Source organism: Saccopteryx leptura, chromosome 6 (assembly GCF_036850995.1).
Source record: "Saccopteryx leptura isolate mSacLep1 chromosome 6, mSacLep1_pri_phased_curated, whole genome shotgun sequence".
In the NCBI taxonomy this organism is placed as follows: domain Eukaryota; kingdom Metazoa; phylum Chordata; class Mammalia; order Chiroptera; family Emballonuridae; genus Saccopteryx; species Saccopteryx leptura.
The window spans coordinates 101,510,978-101,538,919 of record NC_089508.1 but is presented as its reverse complement, the minus strand read 5'-3'; the positions used below and the strand labels follow the sequence as shown (position 1 = coordinate 101,538,919).

The 27,942-nt window shown below is 38.9% G+C and overlaps 1 protein-coding gene across 4 annotated transcripts in view; it reads right to left on the bottom strand.

Moving 5' to 3' along the window:
• Positions 1–27,942, bottom strand: part of SCFD1 (sec1 family domain containing 1) — a 139,529-nt gene that overhangs the window by 22,139 nt on the left and 89,448 nt on the right. For all 4 annotated transcript variants that reach the window (XM_066341715.1, XM_066341714.1, XM_066341716.1 and 1 more), the window contains 4 exons: positions 26,086–26,156; positions 23,451–23,530; positions 9,551–9,613; positions 5,232–5,307 (listed from right to left, as the gene is read on the bottom strand). In XM_066341715.1, the coding sequence (XP_066197812.1) occupies positions 5,232–5,307; positions 9,551–9,613; positions 23,451–23,530; positions 26,086–26,156 (290 nt within the window). The remainder of the gene's footprint in view (positions 1–5,231; positions 5,308–9,550; positions 9,614–23,450; positions 23,531–26,085; positions 26,157–27,942) is intronic.

Below are 27,942 nucleotides of genomic sequence, written 5' to 3'. Positions count from 1 at the left end.
CATACGAAAAAGAATATAATTTTTAAAAATCTAGATCACAGCAACATTTTACTAAAATTAATTTTATATATATTTCTCTATTTACAGATAACTCTCTGTTTAGTTCCCCAAGTAGTACTATTTGATCTGTGTAATAGAGAAAAGTTCTCAAAAGACTTTGTAGTAATAAAGCCATGTCATACTACTTTTACTGTATTAGTGAAAATTGAAAATTTGAATATTTATACCAATATCTCATAAATCTTCATTTAGTATAAAAATAACATTCTTCTAAAAGACACAATTAAATCTTGCCTTTTATTTTATACCCCTGTTTTATATATCCAAAGACAAGCCTACCAGTAAATAGGTCATTAAATAATCTAAGGAAAATTTCTTTCTAGCAGAATAGTTCAGAAGTTCATGAGTCCACAGACAGTTCCTTATGTTTTTGTATGGTCTTTACAACCAGATAATAGCAAAAGAATCCTCTATCACTGCCACATCATACAACAGTCATACACGGTCACAAATTAAGGAAAACTTCAAGTGTAGAGAATGATAAAGAAAATACATAATGTCTAACCTCTCTTTTACCAACTAATGTTCCACCTTGTTTTCTTCTTTGCCTAAACAAAGGCTTAAACTGAGTTAATAATTTTAAAATCAGTTTTATGTTAAAAATAATTTATATATAAGATTAAGGTTTTTTTCTTTATTTTTTTGAAGTGAGAAGTGGGGAGGCAGAGAGACAGACTCTGGTATGCTCACTAGGGGGCAATTGCTTCATGGCAACTGGAGCCATTCTAGCACCTGAGGCAGAGGCCATGGAGCCATCCTCAGCGCCCAGGTCAACTTTGCTCCAATGGAGCCTTGGCTGTGGGAGGGGAAGAGAGAGTTAGAGAAAGGAGAGGGAGAAGGGTAGAGAAGCAGATAGGTACTTCTCCTGTGTGCCCTGGCTGGGAATCGAACCCAGGACTTCCACATGCTGGGCTGATGCTCTACTGCTGAGCCAACCGGTCAGGGAAAGATTAATAAAGTTTTACTGATCAAAAAAAACTAAACTGTGGCAGCTAACACACCAGCAGAGAGAAAACAAAACAAAGCCATATAATTTTCTGCACTAAACAAATAAACTGTTACTTATTTATCTTTAAAAACATAAAAAATTTGGGTACCTCAATATAAGAATAAATGAAATTTATTTAAATAAAAACCCATTGTTTTAAAAATTGCCAAGCACATTTTTCATTGTTTTTGGAAACTATTTTAGAAATAAAATAAAAATATATTATTGGATAGATTAATACCTAAATAATTAGAAAGCCTCTATAAATATAGATGAGAGAGACAAAGTCCCATACACAATGACTGTCCAAAAGTAAGGACCATTATTTCTAAAATGTTCAAATATCAAATATATAAATTAGAAATTTTACCTAGAGGAAATAAAAAGTGAGAAATCTATTTCTAAAAACCTTTCTGGTTTTATGACCATAGTCAATTATTTTGTCTTTTTAGTCCCTGCAAAAGTTTAAATAAAAATGTTACTTTTACTTCTGATGGTATAATTGCTTTAAAACAAATTAAAAAAAAAAACAATGCACATTAATTAAAAAACAGACATCTAAGAAAAATAGCATACATAGCCCTATACCCAAAACAGTTAACAATTATTTACCCCTCTAGTTCTCCTAAATTAGCCACTTGTTGCCCTATATGGCCATTGATTTATGAAATTATTTCTAACTCTCCCCTAGCAGCCTTGGGCTTGGGACAATACTCTGATGCTAAGTCAGCAGTGCTGTTGGGACAAGAATTGCTACTGTCCTGATTATCAAAGCCCTGGAGAATGAAAATGAGTATGTGTCCCTCCTTGAAGAGAATGCTCATCTTGAAGACTGAATTAGCCAGTAAAGAAGATGAAGTGGCGACACTGGAAATATATTGAGAATAAGGACTGTATCAATGATAGAATGGGTGGGAAGTTGTCAGTGAAATGATAGGAGGACGGAAAATAAGATGGATCATCTATTTCCAAAATGTTAAAATTATAAATCAGAAAGAAATATATAGGTGAATCCAACATCAACATCAACATCTACAGATAATAGAATAAAAAATACGTGAAATGGTATTTCTTTCCAAAATCATGGCATATTAATGGCAATAAAATCAAGAATCTTACTTCATTTCTATTCTCACCTACTGCCTACTTGCTTAGGCAGTTTCAAAACCAATTCCCAATATCAATCTACTTTAGCCATAAATATTTCAGTACATATCTCTAGGATACACCTTAAAAAACAAAACTATAACACTATTACCACACCTGAAGAAATTAACAATAATTTAATACGGTTCAACATCCAGTTGGTGTTAAAATTTTCCTGTTGCATCCATTTATTTTTCAGTTTTCCCATTCAAAACATTATCTTAATAAGGGCCACACACTGTAACTAGATGATAGATCTTTTTAAGGTCTTTTTTTTTACAGAGACAGAGTCAGAGAGAGCGACAGATAGGGACACACAGACAGGAAAGGAGAGAGATGAGAAGCATCAAATCTTTGTTGCAGCGCCTTAGTTGTTCAGTGATGCTTTATCCTATGTGCCTTGACCAGGGGGATACATCAGAATGAGTGACCTCTTGCTCAAGCCAGCAACCTTTGAGCTCAGCCACGACCATGGGGTCATGTCTATGATCCCATGCTCAAGATATCAACCCCTTGCTTAAGCTGGTGAGCCCGTGCTCAAGCCAGATGAGCCTGCACTCAAGCTGGCGACCTCGGGGTTTCGAAGCTGGGTCCTCCACATCCCAATCTGACACTATCCATTGCACCACCACCTGGTCAGGCTTAAGGTCTTTTTTAATCTACTCAATTCCACTGCTTGCAATTTATTTGTTAATTCATTTTTAAAAGGGATTATTTTAGCAAACAAGCCAAAGAAAGTTAAAGAATACTTTTAAATTATGCAACTTTGTGCAACATTATTCATCACATTCTTTTACAATTATCCTCCAAATATATTCCAAATCTGTGAAATTTATTCAAATGGTTTTATGTGATAGTTGATACCTGTGATGCATAAAACTTACGCTGCCCAAGAAATAAATGAAGCAGAAAAACTCTTACAAGTGAGTGACCTAGAAAACTGCACAAGATATCCTCTATCCATATTTATGCCTTCAAATGTTTAATAAGATAAAATCCAAAGCAATATTTAGAAATATTAGGTATGAGGCATAATTACTCAGAATTTTAAGTGTGAGAAAGAATTCATCTCTAGCAGTCTCTTCTGACATCTCTTTCCCCTTAGTTCCCCACCTGCCCAGATCTCCCAACACAGTACCTTAATGTTCTAAACTTTAGAACATTAGGACAGTGTGACTTGTATAATGGATTTGTATTAGCTCAAATATTTCTAGAACAAGAGACTCTTTTAAAAATGTTTATTTATTTATTTATTTTTAGAAAGAGGAATGGGGAGGGAGGAGAGAGACAGAGAGAGGAAGAGAGAGAGAGACTGAGAGAGAAGCATCAACTCGATCAACTCATAGTTGCGGCACTTTAGTTGTCATTGATTGCTTCTCCTATGTGCCTTGACGGGGGGGGGGGGGGGGGGGGGCTCCAGCCAAGCCAATGACCTTGGGCTTGAAGCTAGAAACCTTTAGGCTCAAGCCAGAGACCATGCGACCATGCGATTATGTCGATGAGCCCACACTCAAGCCAGAGACTTTGGGGTTTTGAACCTGGGTCCTCAGCATCCCAGGTAACGCTCTATCTACTGTGCCACCATTGGTCAGGCCTACATGGTTTTTATAATAAAATGTTATTCACTTATTCAAATAAAAAATAACCTATTTATGCAAAGCACTATTAAAATTCAAAGATGGGGAAGAAATTCCTTGCCCTCAAGGAACTTATCAAGAAGTAAAACCATGTATGTCAATTGTGTCTCAATAAAACTGGTTATAAAATCAAAGCAAAAATTAATAATGCCAATAAAAAATACCACACATAAACATTATAAAAAAGACAAAAGTATGAAGGAATTCAGAGAAAGATCTATTTTTTTCCTGATAACAGACAATATTTACATCTGAATAACTGACAATTAACTCCATCTCTTTTCTTAATCTGACCTTTAAAAACCTTCACATTATAAACTGAAAATGAAATACTTATATATGTGAGTATTCTGTTTCAGATTTGCTTTCAAATATCCCAGTAAAAAAAAAAAATTAGGTAGGGAAGATAAAACAATGAAAGGATCTTGAGTTGAAGCTTGGTGAAGGGTTCAGGAGAGTTTGATACACTGATGTATATCTGGAAATTTCAATAATAGAAAGTAAAAAGAAAATTCTGTGTGAAAAAAACCAAATCAATTAAAATGATTCTCTGAAGTAAAAATCCATATATTAGAATAACAAAAACAGTTCAGAAATAATTTTAAAATATCATTTATTTATTTACTTATTGAGAGGAGGGTAGATAGTGAGACAGACTCTCACATGTGCCCTGACCGGAATCCACCCAGCAAGCCCTGTCTGGGGTCATGCTCTGACCAACTGAGCTATCCTCCGTGACCAGGGCCAATGCTTGAACCAATCGAGAGAGCCACTGGCTGCACGAGGGGAAGAGGGAGAGAAGAAGATGGCTACTTCTCTTGTGTGTCCTGACTGGGAATTGAAACCAAGCCTTCCATACGCCAGGCTGACACTCTATCCACTGAAAATAACCAATCAGGGCAAAAAAAAAAAAAAAGTCCTATCTTGAAAAAGAAGACTGTTATTCTAAAAGAAAGTGTGAAATCAAGTTATAGTTTTATTACCCTAAAATATAAATTCTACTTAAAATATTTTATTTATTCTAATACACATCCTTTAGTCTATTAAGTTCATTAGTCTATTCTCTTAATATGGTTAAACTTAAATAATATGCATCACGTAGCAGTTTGTTATTTTAAATAGGTTTAATTTTTTCAATTAAGGTACTTTCACAAAACTGATAGTAGTAAAAAAAGTCAGTGAAGTCCAAGAGCATATTAAAAGAAAAAAAAGCAACAACAGACTTCTGAAAAACACATGTAAAAATTCTTAAATACATCAAAAAACTAAAAAGACTCTTGACTTTTTTTTATTTCTAATAGTTATAATTTGACTAAATCTAGAGGTTGCTTTAGCTGAGCAACCAACCTGTCAACTTACACTTAAAAGTTACCAGTACGTTTTCTAACAAGTGGACTTACCTGCTGTTTTAATACCAGGTTCTTCACTCCTTCCATCACAAACTGCGATCCAGTATTCATGACTCGTGATAGGAGACTAAGGGCAAAAGAAGAGCATCATGATAAGCATAAATTATCTCTCTATATGTTCTATATAAAATATACGGTCTACCGGAAAGTTCTGTCCAATTTTGGAATAAAACAAAATACAAATTTTTCTTACTGTCAATAAACTTTATTAAATATAATTACCATTATTATTAATGATTTCTTGCCAGTGTGAGGGCAATTTGTATATCTCATTTTTGAAAAATGTTTTATCTTTTGATGCAAAAAATTGAACCAGTGCTTGTTTGATATCTTCTTCATTTTTGAATTTTTTGCCCTTCAAAAAATTTTATAAGGACAAAAACAAGTGATAGTCGGAGGGTGCTAAGTCCGGTGGATGCGACAGAATTTCCCAGCCTAGTTCTGCAATTTTTTGATGAGTCCCCAAAGCAGCATGTGGCCTGGCATTATCATGATGCATATGATGTTCTTATTGAACATCGCCGGCCTCTTTTCTTAGACTGCTGTCTTTAAATTATCCAGTTGCTGACAATACTTCTCCGAATTGAGCTTTTCATTCGGTTTTAAAAGCTCATAATGTGTTGGTCCTCGAATGTCCCATCACATACACAACATTCTCTTATTCAGAGTCAAATTTGGTTTAGAGGTGGAAGGGCTAGGTTTTCCGGGTTCACAATATGCCCTTTTCCTTACGATGTTTTCATAGGTAATCCACTTTTCATCCCCAGTTATCATCTGGTTCAAGAAGGGCTCGATTTTGTTCCGAGCAAGCAGAGATGTGCATATGACCACTCGATCATCCAAATTCTTCTGACTTAATTAATGTGGCACCCATCTTGAATATTTCCACACCAATCCTACCTTCCGAATATGGTCCGAAATGGTTTGCTGAGTTGAATGAAGCCTTTCTGCGATCTCCAATGTTGTCAGAAAAGGATCTTGTTCCAACATAGTCTTAACAACATCGTCATCGATCAAAGATGGTCGCCCAGAACATGGCTTATCAGAAAGGTCGAAATCACCTGTTTCGAATTTTTCGAACCATCTTCTGCATGTCCTATCAGAAACTGTACCTTCACCAAACACTTTCAATAAATTTCTACATGCTTCTGTAGCATTTCTTCCTTGTTGAAATTTGTAAAAATTACAGTGGCGTAAATGAACTTTATCAGTAGCCATGGGTACACTATCGCTTCACACATAAGACTAACGTGAATCAACTTTGTTTTAGTTAATTTGCTATGTCAGTATGTATACATTAAGTGATAAAAATAGAGAGGCACACATGCGCCAAATAAACATGTGCTTATGTGTCGAAACTTGTGATAGAAATGGACAGAACTTTCCAGTAGACCTGATATTTGCTTGATTCCATACCTACCACATGCTGATGCCTTCAGTACCTACTATATTTGTTATCACTAAACAGAAGTGACCTGAGAATTCCAGTAACACTGCTGCAATTCTATTTAACAATAAAATAGTAAAAAAATACTCTGACTAGTCAATAATTAATAATAAAATGTAAAAATGAGGAGCTGCCCTCAAAATAAACATTTTAATTGCTTAGCCTTAGTGATAGGTTTTATTTATTTTATTTAAAATGACCTTTTATTGATTTCAGAGAGAGGAGAGAGAGAGATAAAAGGGAAGATATTAACTCATCGTGGTTGCTTCTCATTTATGTGCCATGACCAGGCAAGCCCAGGGGTTCGAACTGGTGACCTCAACGTTCCAGGTCAATGATTTATCCACTGCGCCACCACAGGTCAGGCTAGCCTTAGCTATAGCTTTTAGGCAAACTGTAATTTGTGGAGAACTACTTGCTTTGCTGATTGCCTTAATGCTAAAACAAAAAAAAATTAAAGATAGTAAATTAAAACAAGTTGCTTTAGAATTCAAAACACACCAACATTAATAATATCTATGCCTGTATGTTTGATGAGTAGCTCAAAAGTTACTATGTTCTCTTTATCATGGCAACTAGATCCAATCCTGTTTTGTATACCATCTCTCCTACTATACATAAAGTCTACCATATAAAAATGTGAAGCATTACACACCTAATGAATTTGACCTCAACTCTGAAGAATGTTTGTTGTCTAAAATTTTAACATCAAAAATAACACCAACAAATGAATTGCCATATCAGGTTTATATTTGTCTCCAACAGTGTCTTACTTGAGATCCAAAGATGCTTTGTGCCTGACCAGGTGATGGCGCGGTGGATAGAGTGTCGGACTAGGATGCAGAGGACCCAGGTTCGAGACCCCCAGGTTGCCAGCTTGAGCGCAGGCTCATCTGGTTTGAGCAAAGCTCACCAGCTTGGACCCAAGGTCGCTGGCTCGAGCAAGGGGTTACTCGGTCTGCTGAAGGTACGCGGTCAAGGCACATACGAGAAAGCAATCAATGAACAACTAAGGTGTCGCAATGAAAAACCAATGATTGATGCTTCTCATCTCTCTCCATTCCTGTCTATCTGTCCCTGTCTATCCCTCTCTCTGACTCTCTCTCTGTCCCTGTAAAAAAAATGTTTTGTGAGACAGACTGGTAATCCTGTATTATAGAATCAGAAGGCTAGAGATAGCCTTTAAATCATCTAACATTTTCTTGTAACACATTTTAGTAAAATCTTCAACAACAAACTCCATAAGAAATCTAAAAGCTTTTTATCCAAGGTTGCTGGCTTGAGCAAGGGGTTACTTGCTCAGCTGGAGCCCCCAGTCAAGGCATGCATGAGAAGCAATGAACAACTAAGGTGATGCAACTATGAATTAATGCTTCTCATCTCTCTCCCTTCTTGTCTGTCTCACTCTCTTGCAAAATAAAATTAAAAAGAAATCTAAATCTTATATTCAATAAGATTTTAAGACATGAAACTGGTAAGTCTATTTATTATACATAAGGAAATAATTTTCTAAACATATTTTCTGTAGAGCGTCGGCCTAGCGTGTGGAGGACCCGGGTTCGATTCCCGGCCAGGGCACACAGGAGAAGCGCCCATTTGCTTTTCCACCCCTCTGCCGCGCTTTCCCTCTCTGTCTCTCTCTTCCCCTCCCGCAGCCAAGGCTCCATTGGAGCAAAGATGGCCCGGGCGCTGGGGATGGCTCTGTGGCCTCTGCCCCAGGCGCTAGAGTGGCTCTGGTCGCAACATGGCGACGCCCAGGATGGGCAGAGCATCGCCCCCTGGAGGGCAGAGCGTCGCCCCTGGTGGGCGTGCCGGGTGGATCCCGGTCGGGCGCATGCGGGAGTCTGTCTGACTGTCTCTCCCTGTTTCCAGCTTCAGAAGAATGAAAAAAAAAAAAAAAAAAAAAATAAAATAAACATATTTTCTTATTCCCTATCTTGTCCTTACTTCCCTCTGAAATGAAGAGATGGACAAGATGGAAGTCCTTTCTTTAACAGAAGCAATAGAAAGTGATCTTTGTTGGAATGGGTGGTTTTTAGGCAACTCCGTGGCCCCAGGCAGCTCTGAGGGAGTGTGCTAACCTGCATTGTCTGAAGGGGAGGCCAGAGGACTCATCTTGCCAAACACTTACAAGGTCCTGCATTATGACAAGTGGGTTTATTTTTGGAAATTGTTTCATTAAAAGTGGTAGTTCACGTTAAGGCTAAGATAAACCTATTTTTTTCTGGGCTTCATGCTTTTTCTCTAAATTATAAAAAATAAGAATTTAAAACCTTGTTCTGCTGCTTTGAAAATCACAGGATACTCTCCAGGATCCTAAGAGTCAGGAATCATATCAAGCCCTGGGGACTTCCTCCCTATTACTTAACAGGATGCCCACGTCTTGAGCGCCTCAAGACCTAATTTCAAGTCTATACTACTTATCAACATTGATGTGAAAATAGCTTTAAGTTTCATAAATTTTTGGAAAATGAAAAATGTAACGTTTTAAGAACAAGGAAGCAAAAGAAGTCAATAGAGCTCATACCATATAAAATATATTAACTTACGTTTTAAAATGAAAATTTAAACACTCTAAGAAGCCAAAGGTATGTTGGCATTTATTCTCTTTCACAATAAAAATATTCTGCATTCCAAGTCAGTGTGTTCTTAAGGCATGAAAGTCTAATTATGGTCTGGAGTACCACACTTATCCAATCAGAATGATTAAAAACTTACAAATGGTGAAGGGTCAAGACTTGACGTGGGGGGTGAACACACAATACAGTGTACAGAGATGTGTTGTAGAACTGGGCACCTGACACCTGTATTAAGAATGTTAACCAGTGTCACCCAATAAAATTTAATTAAAAAACAAACTTACCCCATTGGTTTAGTGGTAGTGCTCCCATAGCTGGTAGGAGCTGAGGCCATCTTGGCAAAAGCCCTAAGAAATAAGAAAGTTATTTGTAAAAGCTGATTATTAGAGGTAACACTTTGTATCATAGTATTAAAGTATCTATTGAATAAGTGTAACTTTCACTATGCAGACATTGTCTAAAAGGAGAAATAATATAATACAGTAGTATTTCAGTATAATTAGCACCAAAATAATTATATAAACCAAGATTATATAAATTTGTAACCATAACTAAGATATAATACCCAAATATAGTTTAGTAGGTACTAAAACACTGAGATTCTTTAGAAAACAATGCATTAATCTTACAAATTTCACAACTTTCTTTCTTTTCCTTTCTATCTAATCATTAATGTGAAATGGACCTGCTGCCTTAAAAGTTCCATCACGTCCTGATGAAATCTAGTCTCTTCACTGTTCCCCTCCCACACCCCTTCATTCCCAGACATGTGCCTTTGTCCATGCTGTCCTTTAGGGGCATAAATTTACTGCCTTCTTCTCCAACAGAAACTGTACATCTCCATTTAAGACTCAGTTCAAATCATTTTCTTCATTAATTCTAACTTCACTAATTCTACTAACCAATGATTTTTTTTTTAGTTAGATCCTATATATACTACACACTTTTACACATAAATGCTTACAGTCATTTATTTTTGAGTCTTTCTAAGTGTCTAGAATTTCTTCTAACCAAACTATAATTCTTGAAAGATGGGTAAAAAGATGGCCCTTAGATGGGTTTTAAAATATTTTCTTTCTGGGCCCTGGCCGGTTGGCTCAGTGGTAGAGTGTTGGCCTGGTGTGCAGGAGTCCCGGGTTCGATTCCCGGCCAGGGCACACAAGAGAAGCGCCCATCTGCTTCTCCACCCCTCCCCCTCTCCTTCCTCTCTGTCTCTCTCTTCCCCTCCCACAGCCAAGGCTCCATTGGAGCAAAACTGGCCCGGGCCCTGAGGATGGCTCTATGGCCTCTGCCTCAGGCATTAGAATGGCCCTGGTTGCAACAGAGCATTGCCCCAGATGGGCAGAGCATCGCCCCCTGGTGGGCATGCCGGGTGGATCCCGGTCGGGCGCATGCAAGAGTCTGTCTGACTGCCTCCCTGTTTTCAACTTCAGAAAAATACAAAAAAAAAAAATAAAATTTTTTTTTTCTTTCTGGGAATATGCTTGCTGTAGAGTCCAGAAAGCAGAATACTTCCAGAAGAACACTCTGCTTGGAGGTAATCTGTTATGATTTTGGTATATATTCTTCTAAACTTTGGACATATGCATATATAAACATATATACTTTTAATAACAAAGTTATATCATATTGTACATACTGTTCTATAATATATTTAAGTAGCATATTATAATTTTTTGTTAATCTTAATTCTTTTATGATTCTTACTTCAAATGCTTTAGTAAAAAAAAAAAAAGTCTACCTAAAAACAAGAAAATCTTATGAGAGTTAAAAAAAAAGGAATTACTAAGATGTGATAGTTGAAATGCTAAAAATATTCTATTTCAATCCAGACAAAATATTCTATTTCAATCTAGAGAAATCCCAAACACAAAAATCATAACCTTGTTCAGAAAGGAGGATGTGAATCAACTGTCTTCAAGAGCAGACTGAATTTGTCATTAACAAAAATTTATTTTTCACTAGAAACAGCTATATGGATAAATAAGTAATACATTTATTATCATATAATAATACATAATACATTTTGGCTGAACATTATCCTAATACTACACATTACAACTGAAAACTAAGATAATGAAAAACTGGTATGAAAGGAACTGAAAACCTAGAATAAAAATTTTTATATTTGTATTGATGATTTCAGTTTTAAAAACTATGTAATATGCATATGAAAAGATATACACTGTTTACTTGTACATTCTGGATGTTAAGACTACAGGTAAATTTTTGCTTTCTTTATACCTGAGTTTTCTAAAATTTTCTTGAGTAAACTGGTATAAATCTTATAATTGGAAAAAGAAAGTTACAAATTAGAATTCAAAATTTTGCAACCACAGAAAATGATGCCCAAGACTCTCTTTCCCCTTATAACACCAAATGTTTGATTAAAGAATTCCCACACAGTGGTAATTAAAAAACGACATATGCTACATAGCCAAATGTTTAAGTGTATATATTATGAAAATTGGAAAATATGGTTTTCAGTTTCTCTTTTTAAACAAAGGTTCTTTTTGGTGTATTTTTTCTTATTACAAAAACACAGTCAAAAGAAATTTGAAAAAAACAAATGGAAGCATAGATAATAAAAAGTACTCATATACTTACAACTCAGAGTTAACCACTGCTAACAACTTAGCATATTTCTCTAGCTATGCACATTTAAAAATTAAAGAAAAATTTAAATTATAGTAGGCACAATATATATTAGTTTCAGGTGTACTACACATAATTATGACACTTATATAATTTATGAAGTGATTACCCAACAAATCTAGTATCTGACATCACATATGGTTATTACAATATTTTTGACTATATTCCTTATGCTTTACATCCCCATGACTATTCTGTAACTACCAATTTGAACTTCTAAATGCCTTAAACTTTTTCTTTTTTTTTTTGTATTTTTCTGAAGCTGGAAACAGGGAGAGACAGTCAGACAGACTCCTGCATGCGCCCGACCAGGATCCACCCGGCACGCCCACCAGGGGTGACGCTCTGCCCACCAGGGGGCGATGCTCTGCCCCTCTGGGGCGTCGCTCTGCTGCGACCAGAGAAGGGGGGGGGGTGGAGAAGCAAATGGGCGCTTCTCCTATGTGCCCTGGCCGGGAATCGAACCCGGGTCCCCCGCACGCCAGGCCGACGCTCTACCACTGAGCCAACCGGCCAGGGCCGCCTTAAACTTTTTCAACAATTCCAATCCCTGGCCCACATGGCAACCAAAATGTTTTCTGTACCTATGAGTCTGTTGCTGTTCTGCTAGTTTACTTATTTTTTTTTTTTTAGATTATACATATGAATAAAATCATCTGACATTTGTCTTTCTCTGTCTGACTTATTTCACTTAGCACAATACCCTCTAGGTTCATTCGTGTTGTTGCAGATGGCAATATTTCATTTTTTTTTTATGGCTGAGTCACATTCCCTTATATATATGTACCACTTCTTTATCCATGTCACCTATTGATGGACACTTAAACTGCTTCCATATCTTAGCTACTGTAAATAATGCTGCAATAAACATATGAATCTATATTTCTTTTCAATTTAGTGGTTTGGTTTTCTTTGGTTAAATATCCAGAAGTCTAATTGCTGAGTCCTTTTTTGTCTCTTGCTAGAGCCTTTGTTTTAAATTCTATTTCATCTGGTATAAGTATTGCTACCCGGCTTTTTGTTTTACTTCCATTTTTATCAAGAATCTTTGGTAATCCCTTTACTTTCCGTCTGTGTGTATCTTTTGATCTGAAGTGAGTCTCTTGTAGACAATATATGTAAGGGTCTGGTTTTTGTTATCCAGTCACATGTTTTTTTTTCTGAAGCTGGAAACAGGGAGAGACAGTCAGACAGATTCCCGCATGCGCCCGACCGGGATCCACCCGGCATGCCCACCAGGGGCGACGCTCTGCCCACCAGGGAGCGACGTTCTGCCCCTCCGGGGTGTCGCTCTGCCGCGACCAGAGCCACTCTAGCACCTGGGGCAGAGGCCAAGGAGCCATCCCCAGCGCCCGGGCCATCTTTGCTCCAATGGAGCCTTGGCTGCGGGAGGGGAAGAGAGAGACAGAGAGGAAGGAGGGGAGGGGGGTAGAGAAGCAAATGGGCGCTTCTCCTATGTGCCCTGGCCGGGAATCGAACCCGGGTCCCCCGCACGCCAGGCCGATGCTCTACCGCTGAGCAACTAGCCAGGGCCAGTCACATGTTTTTTGATTGGAGCATTTAATCCACTTGCATTTAAAGTAACTATTGATAGATATGCATTTACGCTATTTTATTATTCATATATATTTTTTTTCTTGTTTTTAAAGACAACCATTTAATATTTCTTGTGATAGTGGTATAGGAGTGATGAAATGCTTTTGATTGTCTGGTAGCTCTTGATCTGTCCTTTGATTCTAAATGATAGCTTTGCTGGGTAATCTAAGTCCTTCCTCTTCATTACTTTGCATATTTCCTGCCAGTCCTTTCTGACCTACAAATTTCCGTTGATAAATCAACTGACAGTCTTATGGGAGCTCCCTTATAGAAAACTGTCATTCTCTTGTTGCTTTTAAGATTCACTATCTTTAACTTTCACATTTTAATTATGGTTTGGTATGAGCCTCTCTGGGTTCATCTTATTTGGTATTCTCTATGCTCCTTGGACTTGTATGTCTATTTCCTTTATCAGGTTTGAGAAGTTCCCACTATTACTTTTTCAAGTAGGCTTTCAATTTCTCTTTATTATTACTGATTTTAGAGAGAGAAAGAGAGAGGGAGACAGGAACATCAATCTGTTCCTGAATGTGCCCTGACTGGGGACTGAACTGGCAACCTCTATGCTTCCAGTTGATGCTCTAACTCAGTGGTCCCCAACCCCAGGGCCGCAGACCGGTACTGGTCCGCAGAGAAAGAATAAATAACTTACATTATTTCCATTTTATTTATATTTAAGTCTGAATAATGTTTTATTTTTAAAAAATGACCAGATTCCCTCTGTTACATCCGTCTAAGACTCACTCTTGACGCTTGTCTCAGTCACGTGATACATTTATCCATGCCACTCTAAAGGCCGGTCTGTGAAAATATTTTCTGACATTAAACCAGCCCGTGGCCCAAAAAGGTTGGGACCACTGCTCTAATCAACCGAGCTATCTGGCCAGGGCAAATAGGTTTTCTATTTCTTGCTCTATTCTCCATACGGCACTTGATGTAAATGTTGGTATGCTTTAAGTTATCCCAGACTCATTCTTACTCATTATTTTTGGATTATTACTATTTTTTTTTTGCTGTTCTGATTGGGTGTTTCCTGCTTTCTTACATTCCAAATTGCTGATTGCTTCTCTGCTTAATCTATTCTACTGCTGATTCTCTGCAATTTCTTTAGCATTTCAGTACTAGTTAGTATATCTGTCATTTGTTTTCTTTTTTTTAATTCAGTGAGAGGAGGGGAGGCAGAGACAGAATCCCACATGTGTCCTGACTGGGATCCACTGAGCAAGCCCACTAGGGGGCGATGCTCTGCCCTCTGGGGCATAGCTCTGTTACCCAGCAACTGAGCTCTTCTTAGTGTCTAAGGTGGAGGCCATGGAGCCATCCTCAGCACCCAAGACCAACTCGCTCCAATCAATCCATGGCTGTAGGAGGGAGGGAGAAAGAAAGAGAGAGAGAGAGAGAGAGAGAGAGAGAGAGAGAGAGAGAGAGAGAGAGAAAATAAAGAAGGGGAGGGGTGGAGAAGCAGATGGGCACTTTTCCTGTGTGCCCTGGCCAGGAATCAAACCTGGGACATCTACACACTGGGCCGATGCTCTATCACTGAGCCAACTGGCCAGTGTCTGTCATTTCTGATTGGTTCTTTTTTATGGTTTCCATGTCATTTTTTTATGCTACTGAAGTTCTTACTAAGGTCCTTAATCACCCATATAAAGTGTTTTGAACCCTGCATCTGGTAGCTCACTTGCCCCCATTTCATTTTGTTCTTTTTCTGGAGATTTCTCCTGTCCTTTCACTTGGGCCCTGTTTCTTTGCCTCCTCATTTTGGATAGTTCCATGTTTGTTTCTGTGTATCATGTCCCCAGGACTTTGTGAAGTGGCATTATGTAGTAGGTGTTCTAGGGGGCCCAGTGACACAACCTCCCTGGTCATTTGAAATGAGTGCTTCAGGAGCACCCTTTGTGTGGGCTGTGTGCACTGTCCTGATACAGTTGAGCCTTGATTGCTGTTGGTGTCACGGGGAGGCCCAGGTGCAACCACAGTGGAGGAGTTGCTGTATAGGGGCTGACTCCGCCCCTTGAGTGTGTTGCTTGTGGAAGTGGTTGGGTTGTAATCATTTGTGGTCTGAAGCTGTCCACTGGGTGCACTGGCTCTGGAGCCTCCTAGGAGATACAAGGTCAGCCACCACCTGTGCCCTGCCTGGGATCACCTGGCATGAGTTACAGAGTGATCTGCAGAAGGCTACTACTTGAGCTGGCTTGGAGGTGCCTGGGAAAGACCAGCCTGAAACCAAAGCTGGCTGACGCAAGTGCCAGGCCTGGAGCCATTTACCAAGAGGTATGGGGCACGCTGAGGCCCGATGAATCAAGAGAAGCTGTTTGTATAGAAAAGCCACTGGGAAGGGCTTGGACGCCTGAAAGTTGGGTGGGGAAGGGTCTCAGTGAATCACTAGTATTAACCAGGTTGATGGAGGCTGAGATATGGTGCCTGCCTGTTGGCTCTGTGTGAGAGGTCCCAGAGAAGAGACAATGGCCTTTGCCAGCACTACCAGTCTCGATGTGGCTGCTTCTTTATATTCTCAGTTATAGGACTTCTACTCAGCTAGACTTCAGGCAGTTCTAAATGATGGCTGTTCTGTGTAGTTATGCAAATTTTTTGATAAAGCTGAGATCAGAAAGCATATTCAATCTTGTATTTTTCAAAATAATTATTTTAAGAAATAGTTTGAAGGTAATATTTGTTGTAGAGATTTTGGAAAATAAAAATAAACATCCAAAAGGAAGAAATTCTACCAAAGTTTAGTCATTAATAATATTTAGAAGCAAATAACTCCAGCTATGTAGTTATATGTATATATTTATACACAGACACACACACAGATGGATGGATAAATGGGTATTAGGATCATATTGTAAAAAATATCACCTTCCATACACTTTTCATATCTCCTCAACAAATTTAACTATCATCCTCAGGATCTTATCACTTGGTTTTGTTTTATATCACTTAATATGGTTTAACATTATTCTGTTCATATACTGCTTATCTATTGATTTATTGTTCCCTCAACACAAACATAAATTCAATGAGAGTAGGGGCTTTCTTAGAATGTTCATTATTGTATTCCCCATGACGAGAAAAATCCCTAGGCACACAAAGGAAATCAATATTTATCAAACAAATCAAGAGATACTATGGTAAATTACTTTTTCACTTTCAATATAATATGGATATTCCCTAAAGTTATTAAAAGTAAGTCTTCTACAATATGATTTTTAATGACTCTGTTGTAGCTTATGGAAATGCTATGATTCATTTACTAATCTTATTGTTGGACATTTAAGTTGGTTTTCAAAATTTCATGATTAAAATTATCTCTGAGATTTTAGAAGTCCAATACTCCTTGGGATAAATCCTCAAGAGCAGAAGTTCTAGATCAAAGGCATTTTATTAAAAAAAGCAAAAACCAAAAATACCTTTTTACACCATCCAGCAAAATTATGACATTTGTATAAATGTATAAAAAGAATTAAATATTTTTTATTATTGACTTTCGAGAGCGAGGAGGGGGGAGTGAGAAACACCAATTTGTTGTTCCAATTATTTATGCATTTGTTGGCTGATTACTGTATGTGCCCTACCCAAGGGATTGAATATGCAAACTTGATTTATTGGGATGACACTCTAACCAACTGAGCTAAAGAGACTAAGGTAGTAAAAGTGATTAAATACATTTAAATGTCTTTTGGTTATTTTTGTAAATGTTTAAATATTTATTGGAGGAGTCTCAGTAGTAAACCAACTGTAATCCCATTTAGATCGTCTTAACAGAAAATAAAAACGGTAATTTCTTTGGCCTGGCAGTAAGAACATCTTCCTATCTTGGAGAAGGGGAAAGGACTGGCTGGAGAATGAAGAGAATGAAGAGAATGAAGAGAATGAATTAAGTGTTAAGTATTTATGTCTTGTATGTAGAAGGGACTACGCCACTTCTTGCCAACTTGATTTCAGTTCATCTTTTATTGTTATTGTTTTTACTTTAAGAAATCAAATGTGGTCCTCTTGACCAAGAGCCCAGAATTGAAAGCCCCACAGACACTGAAATACACTATCCCAGGGCATTCTAGCAGGGCAGTTCAGCTAACATTAACTTCTCTTTGAAGGACAAGCAAATAATATTTAGGATTGATAACTGTACATATGCTGAGTTAAATTACAATTTGTGGTTGGATTTCTTTTTTTATTTTTATTTATTTATTTATTTTTTACAGAGACAGAGAAAGTCAGAGAAAGGGATAGACAGACAGGAACAGAGAGATGAGAAGCATTAATCATTAGTTTTCCATTGTGCGTTGCGACTCCTTAGTTGTTCATTGATTGCTTTCTCATATGTGCCTTGACCGCGGGCCTTCAGCAGACTGAGTAAACCCTTGCTGGAGCCAGCGACCTTGGGTCAAAGCTGGTGAGCTTTTTGATCAAGCCAGATGAGCCCGCGCTCAAGCTGGCGACCTCGGGGTCTCGAACCTGGGTCCTTCCACATCCTAGTCCAACGCTCTATCCACTGCGCCACTGCCTGGTCAGGCGGATTTCTTTTTTTAAAAGAAATACTTGTGGCCCTGGCCGGTTGGCTCAGTGGTAGAGCGTTGGCTTGGCGTGCAGGAGTCCTGGGTTCGATTCCCGGCCAGGGCACACAGGAGAAGCGCCCATCTGCTTCTCCACTCCTCCCCCTCTCCTTCCTCTCTCTCTCTTCCCCTCCCGCAGCAGAGGCTCCATTGGAACAAAATTGGCCCAGGTGCTGAGGATGGCTCTGTGGCCTCTGCCTCAGGCACTAGAATGGCTCTGGTTGCAACAGAGCAACAACCCAGATGGGCAGAGCATCGCCCCCTAATGGGCATGCCGGGTGGATCCCAGTCGGGCGCATGCGGGAGTCTGTCTGACTGCTTCCCTGTTTCCAACTTCAGAAAAATAAATAAATAAATAAATACTTGTGTATTAATGTACTTACAAGATATTTTGTTTTTCTTAATGACAGTCTACCTTGTGTATATTTGTCTTATCTTTATATAAAATTAAGAACTATATGTCCTTTTTAAAATGATTCATTTGAGAAAGAGCATGAGGGAGAAACATTTGTTATTCCACTTAACTGTGCCTTCATTGGTTGCTGCCCATATGTGCCCTGACCAGGAATGGAACCTGCAACTTGTCATTTCAGGATGATGCTCCTGATTTAGCTGACTGGCCAGGGCCATATATACTTATATGAAACTTATATCTTTTGCATTTCCTAGAAAGTGTCTGGCATGTAGCAGTAGCAGGTGCTCATCAAAGACTGGCTAAAGGAATGATTTTTAGGTGAGAACTTGTGATAGATAAAGTTTTGATAGTTCCTCAGTGGGTGGCATAACTAAATATTTTGGATTTGGTAAACTAAAAATTGGTCTAATTAAATTTTGAAAGTCAATTTAATCAGTGAATGTTTTTAGTAGCAGAATTGGTGTGCGGGCTGCGATTTTATGTTGCCTGCCAGGCATTTTCCTTTCTTTATTGGATAAGGTGTTAACTTCTTGGATGTTTTGCTTTTTGAAACACAGTATTTCTCAAGAATATGGTAAGAGGGATGATGCATTTTGTGCTCTAAACTATTAGAATATGTCCACTTGCCAAGAATGTGTACCATTGCATGGCAGTGAGTTATTTAGGCTAAGCTCTAGTTTCACTAGTTTTTTTTTTGGTCTGTACTTCCAGGAAATAAAGGCTGGGAAGAAGGTTATCAGGTAAATATGTATATATGTATATGCTTTGGAAGTAAAAACATTCTCAGGCAGGTTTAAGAAACTCCAAAAGCACATAAAGAAATATGATTGGTGGATTTGAATCCTGCTATTCTGTCAAGTCTAAGAGAGGAATACAATTAACTGATACTTTAAGTTTTGTAGACTAGACTGTTGGCTTAAGTATTTTGGGGGGGGGTATTTTTCTATTTTTTATTTTAATTTTATTTTTTTATTTATTGATTTTTAGAGGGGGGGGAGAGAGAGAGAGAGAGAAAGGGGAGGAGCAGGAAGTATCAACTCCCATATGTGCCTTGACCAGGCATGGCTTAAGTATTAACATATTAAATTCCTAACATAAGAAATAACTCATTCACTGATTCATCTATTGAGTACTTTGTAGGTAACATAGCTATTGATGGTGCAAAAACACTGATGTTACTGGCTTAATATTCTAAAATCATAGATTTAAAAAGGTTTATTCACTGGACATTGTGTTTTCCTTTTATGGAGAAAAAGTATAAATGGGTATGTAAGGTACTCATATGACTAGGGATGACAACTTGTTAATACAAAATTGAAATCATATAGTTTTACTTAAGCTAGAGGTATTTGACTGAATAAGGCTTTTATTTCTAATTATTGTTAAAACTCAAAAGTTATTTCGGCCTATACACTTTATGTCATACTTTGCCAGTACCTTGAGAAGAACTGTATAGAAAATCTATTTTGAATAAGCATTTGGTAAAGTTCTGATAGCACCCTGAAAACAAGCATTTGCTATTTTAAAAAACTTAAATCAGAGTTGGAATAAAATAAGTTCTTGCATTTAACTTGTGTGAGACTTCTGAGAATGCTTAGCTACAATTTTGAAATTTGAAACCTCTGATGACTATAGAAAGCAAAAGCTCTGATGGTGCCTTGGGCTTTAAGAAGTCTGTCTTCCTGTGACACGTATGAGGAAGGGATTCAGTATCGATGCTAAAGATTTCAGAAACCTGACACAACAAGAGATCCATCCTTATATGAGGCCAATCTTAGAATCTATTCCACTTAAACACCATTAGTGGGTGCTAGACACTGGGGGTGAGAAGCAGCCCCTTCTCTCTTGGAGTTTACATGCTAGAGATTGGCCCACACAATAAACTGAAGTAAAATAAAATAGAATATATGAAATGGGATGTGAAGGAAGCAAATTAGATGCTAACTACAATATTTCAAGAAAATTATTTAACATGCTGGCTTTAACACCCTCGGAGTCTCCTCCCTGTGTGCTCATAGGGTAGACCTCTGAAAAGTGACAGTTACTTTTCTAGATTAAGGGCTGTGTTGAGCCAAGGTAGGAGGGGTATGTTCAGACTCTCTTTCACAGAATGAAGTGCTCATCCTTCAAAACCCCAGCTACAGAAATTTTGGAGGCATCACTGTTTCTGTGGAAGTCACTATCTAATAGAGTGATGAGTTAAGAATCAGACACGAATACGAAGAATTTTTTTTTTCTTTTTTTTTTTCTGTATTTTTCTGAAGCTGGAAACGGGGAGAGACAGTCAGACAGACTCCCGCATGCACCTGACCGGGATCCACCCGGCAGCCCACCAGGGGGCAATGCTCTGCCCACCAGGGGGCGATGCTCTGCCCCTCCGGGGTGTCGCTCCGTTGCGACCAGAGCCACTCTAGTGCCTGGGGCAGTGGCCAAGGAGCCATCCCCAGTGCCCGGGCCATCTTTGCTCCAGTGGAGCCTCGGCTGCGGGAGGGGAAGAGAGAGACAGAGAGGAAGGAGAGGGGGAGGGGTGGAGAAGCAGATGGGCGCTTCTCCTATGTGCCCTGGCCGGGAATCGAACCCGGGACTTCTGCACGCCAGGCCGACGCTCTACCACTGAGCCAACAGGCCAGGGCCACGAATATGAAGAATTTTGAGGAAATGGCACGTTTCACCTCCCCACCACCCTACCTGGTGTTTCTTTTGTAGGTCAGTAGTATGGCCACAGGGAGGAAGAATGTCTCTGAGATTTCAGCTTTGAGTTCAGATTGCTAGAACTGGACTACACTTCTCAGTTCCTGGGGTGGCAAGCCCTGTGGACTCATTGGAAAGCTCTGCACTACCCCTCAATTGCCCCATCCCCCCAGCCCTGGGCTGCTGGAGTTCAATGCCACCCAGGTGTGCAGGCCAAATCCAGACTCACTGTGAGGGGAGCCCCAGCGGGAGGTAATTGTTACCTCTGCAGGGGGAAAGGACTGCTTGGTCCCTGGTGATTCGGGGAGAAAGGTTCACTATTCTGCAGTTTACTCTCAGCCCCAAACTAATAAAGGTTGTATAAATAAAAGTTGGAACTTGGGGGGGGCAGTGCTTGGTTGCTAAGGGGTACACACGTGATATGGCTGCTAGTTGTGACATGGCTGCCAATTCTTACACAGGTGCCAATTATTTAGCTTCAGCTCAGTGCATGGTGCTGGCATCTCTCTTGCTTAGGTCACTTGCTGTGCCCCAATCATGCAGATTGCTCAATGGGCCCTGGACATCATGTTCAGGTTGCACCTATGGGGCCCATGGCTCCTGTATGCATGGCAGATGTTGTGGCTGCCGGTCCAGGCAGCTCAGCTTCAAGCTAGCCCTGGACCCTAACCTACTGACTCCCCCGCCCTGGGGCCAACTAAACCCTGACCTCAGGATCAACAAAACCTTCCCCTGAGCCTTCATATACCTCTGAAGATATTGAATTTCCCTCCCAACAGGAAGCCTCAGCTCTACCTGCAGAGGTCCTTGAGGAAGTGGAACCTTCTCCGACCCCACAGGAGGCCCCAGCTCAGCAATCAGAAGCCCCAAGGAAAGAGAAGCAACTTCAGTTAGGAGGGGCTTCACATCAGCTTCCAGAGAGGAGCTCAGCTCTGCCTCAAGTGCACTTTGCCATTGTAAAGCCTTTTCCAGTCGAGCACGAGGGTCCTGCTCATCCTCCCAAATCCTCTATGGACGATGTGTGTCAGGAGGTGGCGGCCTCACCTCTGGGTTCAGGTGAAGCTCAGCATCCAATGCTGCTGGATATTAAAGATGTGGACCTGGGTGTCTGGATAAAGCCGGAGCCCCACAGGAGACTGAACCATCTGCAGCTAAGCAGAAGATCTCAGCTCATCCTCCCAAGTCCACTGAAGTGGTCAAACTTTCAACCAGCAGGAGACCACAGCTCAGCCTCCAGAGCACCCTGAGGTGACGCTTCTTTATCCAGAGCTGGTTCAGGGACAGCAGCCAACCTTGACTAAAGACATGGAAGTTGCTAGAACTCAGCAACCAGAGTTATCTAAGACAGTTCCTCCAACGACAGAACAGTATGCCACTGTGAACACGTGTGAGCTCTGTACCCTGATACACCTGAAACAACAGAGCTGGGAGCAATGAGGACACAGGCGTGCATCCTGCAACTCCTCCAGGCAATGAAACATCGAAAAACTTCAGCAGTGTTCTCTACGCTCCATTCATACAGTGCCTCCGACTCTCAGAGGGGCCCCAGGCACATGCAGAGTCTGTGTTCTGACCTATTAGGTCACCCGCTCAAATAGCCACAAAGAACAAGCTGGTGCCAACCTCAGGAGGTCCCATGACTACCCCATCTGCACAGCCCATTGCTTTGGGTTCAGGGCCAGCTCCCCCCACTTTGCCATTTTTATTCACATCCCGCCCTAGTGCGTAGTGTGAGGGCGAGCTGTGACCACAGCCCCTCTCTTCTCTTTCTCTCTACAAGGTAGCCCTGGCCCATGCGATCCAGGCGGTGGACAGGCAGCTGTGTTCAAATCGCTGCTGAATGAAGCCCAGCGGCACTGGTCTCCCCACAATTTACATTTCTAACAGCACAGCAGAAATGCACCAATTAATTCACTTATATCCTTGGCATAATTTATAAATCTTTGCATTTTGCTTAGCTGCATTTCTCTGATTAGTGAAATTAAAACTTTCTTTTAATATTTTTGAGACATATGACCCAAAACTTCATTCTTTGACTTTCTCATTTTACTAGTGAAGAAAATATAAACATGTCTAGGAAAAAAAGACATCATTATTTTATGTTATTTTAAATTATAAATAGAGAGGGTCAGATAAAATATTTATACCACTGACTAAAAATATTAAGGCATTGTTCAATTTTCTTAGTAATACTGCCATTTTCTTGAGAATTCAACTTCCATGGTATGCTCTTAAATGATGAAAATTAAAAAAGGAAATAAAACTTACTTCCACTGTTTGATATATTGTAAGGGATTAAGGTTGCATCCTGCATCAGTTAAAGCTTTTTTGTATTGCTCCAAATCAGCCTGAAATAAGCAAAGAAATAAATGACAAAAATTTTATTTTCATGAAAGAGAAGATCATATTGTTTGTTGTCATTTGATTATTCAAAAAGTTAGACCAAAGGCAAAAGTGTGTATTCGAGAAACCTAAGTAGAGTGGAGCTATATCTGAAATGAGTATCTAAGTGAGCACCTGAGACAAAAATCACGTATGATGAAAATTACCTTTTGACAGGCTCCCAGATCATCTCTATTTTGCACTTTGACATCCCTCTGTAAGTCCAACAGAGTCAGTTTTTTCTCCACTGTTGAAATAGATTGCCTGTCTTTGGGATAAGCATTAAAGAAAAGACTTGGCTTGACCGAGAATATTGCAGACCGAAACACACAGGAGGGATGACAGGGACTGGGGAACTGCAGATCCAGGCTCTGCTTGCACAGTCTCTGGAGAGGTCCAAGTTCCTTCACTGAATAGCAGCAGGTGTCTTATACTATTTTTTCTTTCTTGTCCTTTCTATTTCCTAATGAGTAAGTCTAGTTGAAATTGTATAATTTATAGGAGCTTATCATAGTAATGCCACCATAAATATTTTGTAAAACAGAAACTTTAAGCTCACCTTCAACCAAAGATATTTACTGCTTTGCATTTTGAGGCTATTAATCTGCTATCAGTAGTCATAATCTGCTTCAAGCCTCTTAATGATCACTTAAACTTATGAAAAGACATAATCCTTACTGAAAATAAAATAATGTAGTCAAATTAAAATTTTTTTTTTTACAGAGACAGAGAGAGAGTCAGAGAGAGGGACAGACAGGGACAGACAGACAGGAATGGAGAAATGAGAAGCATCAATCATTAGTTTTTCATTGCACATTGCAACATCTTAGTTGTTCATTGATTCCGAGATCAGATGAGATCGCGCGTTCAGGGTGGTATGGATGTAGACAGTTGTTCATTGATTGCTTTCTCATATGTGCCTTGACCGCGGGCCTTCAGCAGACTGAGTAACCCCTTGCTTGAGCCAGTGACCTTGGGTCCAAGCTGGTGAGCTTTGCTCAAACCAGATGAGCCCGCGCTCAAGCTGGCAACCTCGGGGTCTTGAACCTGGGTCCACCGCATCCCAGTCCAACGCTCTATCCACTGTACCATTGCCTGGTCAGAAATTAAAAAAATTTTTAATTAAGTTTTAAAATCATAAATTCATGAGAAAACTGGCCCTGGTTGAGTGGTCAGTGAATAGAGTGCTGTCCTGGCGCTGAGGTCATGGGTGTGATCTCCGGTCAGGGCACTTGCGAAAAGGAACCAATGAATGCACAACTAAGTGGAACAACAAGTGATACTTAACTCACTCTCTCTTTCCCTCCTCCTCAAATAAATGGAAAAATTAAAGATTCACCTATGAGAATCCCCTAGGATATAGGTATACCCCCATTAATGAGAGTTTTCTAAAAAGGAAATGACAGTTTCTTACTGAATTATAATACGGGTTATAGATGTATTCCTAGGATAAAATATAATTGGCTGATAGCAAACGATGGGTTTAGTTTGCGGTTTTAACATGCCAGAGATTTTTGACCAAAAGTCTTGCAATATACCAGACACTGAAAAATAAATGCCACCAGCAAAGGAAGAATTTTCAAGAGCAGTATAATTCTAGATGTCATCTCTGAGCTGCTTGTGCTTGCTGCCTATCCAGTAAAATTATACTGAGTTAACATTAGAAAGAGTTAACAGGTCTCTAACCCAGCAACAAGGCTTATACCAAAACCACTGCTTTCCTTCACAGTAAGTAACTGCCTATAAATACTTATTTTTTTTCCCCTCAAAAGCAACTGATGGCTTATTACAGAAAAAAAAACCCCAAACAATAAAATTACCCACAACCCACGCTTCAAGTGAGAACAAAAATCTTCTAGAAGGAAATTTGTCATTTTCTAATCATTCTTAGGAATATACTAATACAGAAGCAGTTATCTTATTGCAATATAAAGTATCTCTACTTTATTCATATACAAATAATGTGATATGAATCTTTAATTTTATCAAATTACAATCTTTACAGAACTTTTTGGAACACTGAGTATTTTCCTTCAAATGATTCTTCTTTTACAATGGACACTGGTTTTAAAACAACCTTAAAATATTACCAAATTTTTACTTGAAATTAAAGATAAATTCCTTGGAAGTCAAATAAGTATCAGTAGCTATAGCTTAAAGGAATGGAACCTTTAAAATTATCACATCCAGAGAAATGATAAGACCAACCTTTCAAACAGCATAGCAAACTTGGTTAATTTAATTTAGAATAGCTTTTTTCCAGAAATAAGAATTTTGGCTACTTGAATTCAGTTCATGTTCCAACAACTTAAAAGTGGTTAGATATTTAATAAGAGGGTAGTTCTCTTGGTGACAATAAATACTGCTATAAAACTCAGCAGTAAACAGACCCAGCCTTAATAACCTGTTTTTTATTTTAAGGAAAGGAATAAAGTAGTTATTTGGCCATAGTCATTTTTACTTCTATTTTTGAAACAAGTTATTTCCCCTTCTGTCCAATAAATGAATAGAGAAGACATACCTCAGAAGGTGCCTGCTGTGCGCATATATAATAGATAAGAAACAGCCTCATTTTATCTTCTGGAGTTCCTGCTACATAGGAGAAAACAGACTTTAAAAAACCCTTCATAATTCTGGTTAAGTATTTAGTCAACACTTACAAGTTATAAAAATTCAAAGCATATATAAATGTGGCTAGACAAAATACAGTTCTTGATCCAGCTGATTTATAAGTGTTAAAGTTTTAAACACTATAATTACAACCAAATAAAATACAGATATAGAAAAAGATTAAATGCTTTGAGGTTAAAGAGATGGGATATGGAACTATCTCCATGCTGGTCTTCCAAACTGTGTATAATAGTGAGATTTACCTTTTAGAAGTAAACTCAGAAAGAAAAATATAGGTAGGGTAATCATACAGTAATTCTAAAATTGTATGATTGTAAAATAGGATAATATTGAAATGGAAAGGGGATGTTAGTAATGATTACATAAGGACGACCAGCATAAAAATGGTACTGCCTTGGGAAACCAGTTGTATGGTCAACGTAATAACACCCTGCTGACTAAAATCATCTAGCTGGCCCTGGCCAGTTGGCTCAGTGGATAGAGCTTCAGCTTGGCATACAGATGGTCTGGGGTTTGATTCCTGGTCAGGGCAAACAAGAGAAGAGACCATCTGCTTCTCTCCCCCTTCTCTCCCCCTTTTCCCTCCCGCAGACAGTGGCTCAATTGGTTTGAGCATTGGCCCCAGGTGCTGAGGGTGGCTCCGTTGCTCTAAGCGCTTCAGCCTTAGGCATTAAAAATAGCTCGGCTGATTCGAGCATTGGTCCATGACAGGGGTTGCTGGGTAGATCCTGGTTGGTGTATATTCTGTCTCACTATTTCCCCTCCTCTCACTACAAAGGAAAAAGAAAAATGAAAAAATAAAATAAAATTATCTAGCCTAAGATCATACTTCTCAAATTAGGGTCACTAATGAATTGTACATATCTCCTCTTTCTGAAGGGCATTGTATTACTTATATGCGATTTGGGGAAATAACACATTTATATTAAAAACACTGATGTTTTATGCATAGTATCTTTGCCTAAAAATTTAAGACAAAACATAAGATTTCAAAGAAATTTCTTGCTGCAGTGGGTGGCTTGGGTTACTATTATTATTACCCAAAGCCCAAAACTGTCCAGAAAAACTAATTTATTCTTCCCTCTGCTACTGGGTTTACTTGGGTGCAGGTGATAAAAGTCAAAAGTAACTCAGTTTCACTACTCAACAAATAACAATACACACTCTCTCTTCATATTGTGTCCCAATACTCAAGAAATCAGAATTGTTACACTTATATTATAGAATAAAATCTAGAATGTTTTCAAAACATGACTGATGAAGCACCCATTTTTTTTTATGGTTGGAATCCAGACACCCATTCTCAAATTGTTCTTATTTCCTATATGGTATAAGGAATGGTGATACAGATCTTGCTCCAAAGTCTTCATGTTTACAAATAAATCTAGTATCTTGGAAACTTTAAGTATTAGGTTATGAGATTCATGATCTTGTCTAAATTCTAGGAGAAAGCTGATATCGTTGTTTTAGCAGTAATTAGCTTTGCTGAGTTTAGGCAGAAGTTCCTACCACCTTCTTGTGGGTTGCAGTTCCAATACTGATTTTATTTTCAAAGCCTTTTGCAGTACTACTGGGATCTGTCTCACTGGCCAGCGGCCAATATGGGAACTGGGAAGTCATTCAGCCCTTCACCTAGGTACTTCCCATTTCCCTTTGCCCTCCCTTTTTGGTGCTCCAGCCAAAAAGCTTTGGCTTTAGTAACTCCCTCCATTGTGCATTTCCTGCAACTGTGACTAAGCAGCAAGAG